The sequence below is a fragment of the Vollenhovia emeryi genome, unplaced genomic scaffold (genome assembly GCF_000949405.1).
Source record: "Vollenhovia emeryi isolate VEMERY1.0 unplaced genomic scaffold, V.emery_V1.0 DF942199.1, whole genome shotgun sequence".
Taxonomy (NCBI): Eukaryota; Metazoa; Arthropoda; class Insecta; order Hymenoptera; family Formicidae; genus Vollenhovia; species Vollenhovia emeryi.
The window spans coordinates 2645-4051 of NW_011964167.1; the positions used below are offsets into that span (position 1 = coordinate 2645).

Sequence of the window (1407 nt, forward strand, 5' to 3'; positions counted from 1 at the left end):
TTGTTAATGTATGTATGTATGTATGTATTTATTTAATGTTTCCCTTGCGGGATTACATGACTTCCTCCTTCCTCACTCCTCCTTTCGTTACAAATCTTTGCCTTTCTCCTTACTACATTATTGCATTATTGCCTTACGATCTATCTTCTCTCCTTTATCTATGTACAGTGTTCGAGTTTTACATATCCATTTACAACGTATATTCCCCTTCTAACACATTTGTTGCCTATCTGTTTCGGTTACTTTTCATTCACACTCCCATTCTCTCCCCATTTTCTCCTTCCTCTTTTCCATCAGTTCTTTCATCCATTCATATCCTCCCCCCTTCTCATGTAACAATTCCAATACTTTTCCTCTCTCCCATCTCGACCCTTCATTCTCGCATCTCTCCAGTACATGTTCCCACGACTCTACCTCTCCCCCACACATTCTGCACTTTCTCTCTTCCTCACTCTCCCAATATCTCCCTTCTCTCATTTCATTTCCTAGCCTGAACCTCGCTATCGCCCTTATTCTTTTTTCCTTTCCTCTCTCTTTCAAGTATCTCGGTGTCCCCTCGGTTCTAATTTCCTTGTACCATTTATTATACCTCGATTCCCTTATCTTACCCCCTGCTTCCTGTTCCTGAACTTTTCTATCTCTGTCCTCTAGCCTTTCTTCCATATCTATGCCCTCCTCCTGTAATCTCTTCACCTCTTCCCACGCATACCCTCTTTCCTCAAAGAATCTCCTTCTTCCTTCTTCCCATCTGGATCCTTTTCCCCTTTCCTTTTCTTCCACTTCCTTCAGGCACGCCCTCGCTATTTCCGTCCCTTGTCCCTTCCTTAATCTTTCCTCGAACCTCCACGCCCTCCTTCCTGCCCATGTTCTTACCTTTTCTTTCTTCCCCTCCTCCCTCACTAAGTATCCTGGTGTTCTCCAGTCTACCCCTAACGTCCACCTTATATACCTCTCCTGTACCCTTTCCACTCTCTCCCTCTCCTCCCATCCCCATATCTCTGCCCCGTAACCCATTATGCTTCTTACTAATGCTACAAATAGTTTCATCCTCCTCTTCCAATCTCCCCCGAACTTTCTTTTTCCTATTCCCCAGACCTGTCCCATTGCAGCCGTGGCTCTCTTTGTAACCTCTCTTATATGTGCCTCCTGTCCCCCATTCTTCTGCATTGTATACCCTAAATACTTAAACTCTTTGACTTCCTCTATCTTTTCCTTATTCCATCTCCATTCCGCCTCCTTATTCTTCCCTCCTCCTTTTCTGAATCTTATTATCTTTGTCTTTCCTACATTCAACTCTAATCTCTTATCCTTCAGATATCTTCCTAGCCTCTTTATCATCTCTCCATCTGCCTTTCTTCCTTAGCCATTATCACGATATCATCTGCGTACGCTAACGACCATATCCTA

The 1407-nt window shown here is 43.6% G+C and overlaps 1 protein-coding gene across 1 annotated transcript; it reads right to left on the minus strand.

The window, feature by feature from the left end:
- Nucleotides 1-246: 246 nt before the first annotated feature.
- Nucleotides 247-1338, minus strand: LOC105569720 (golgin subfamily A member 6-like protein 1). Its single transcript, XM_012026402.1, has one exon. It carries the CDS (start codon nucleotides 1336-1338, stop codon nucleotides 247-249), a length of 1092 nt encoding a protein of 363 aa, XP_011881792.1.
- Between the last annotated feature and the right edge of the window lie 69 nt (nucleotides 1339-1407).

What these genes read in the sequence shown, in the direction of transcription:
- LOC105569720 (XM_012026402.1), bottom strand. Translation starts at nt 1,338, where the DNA reads ATGATAAAGAGGCTAGGAAGATATCTGAAGGATAAGAGATTAGAGTTG.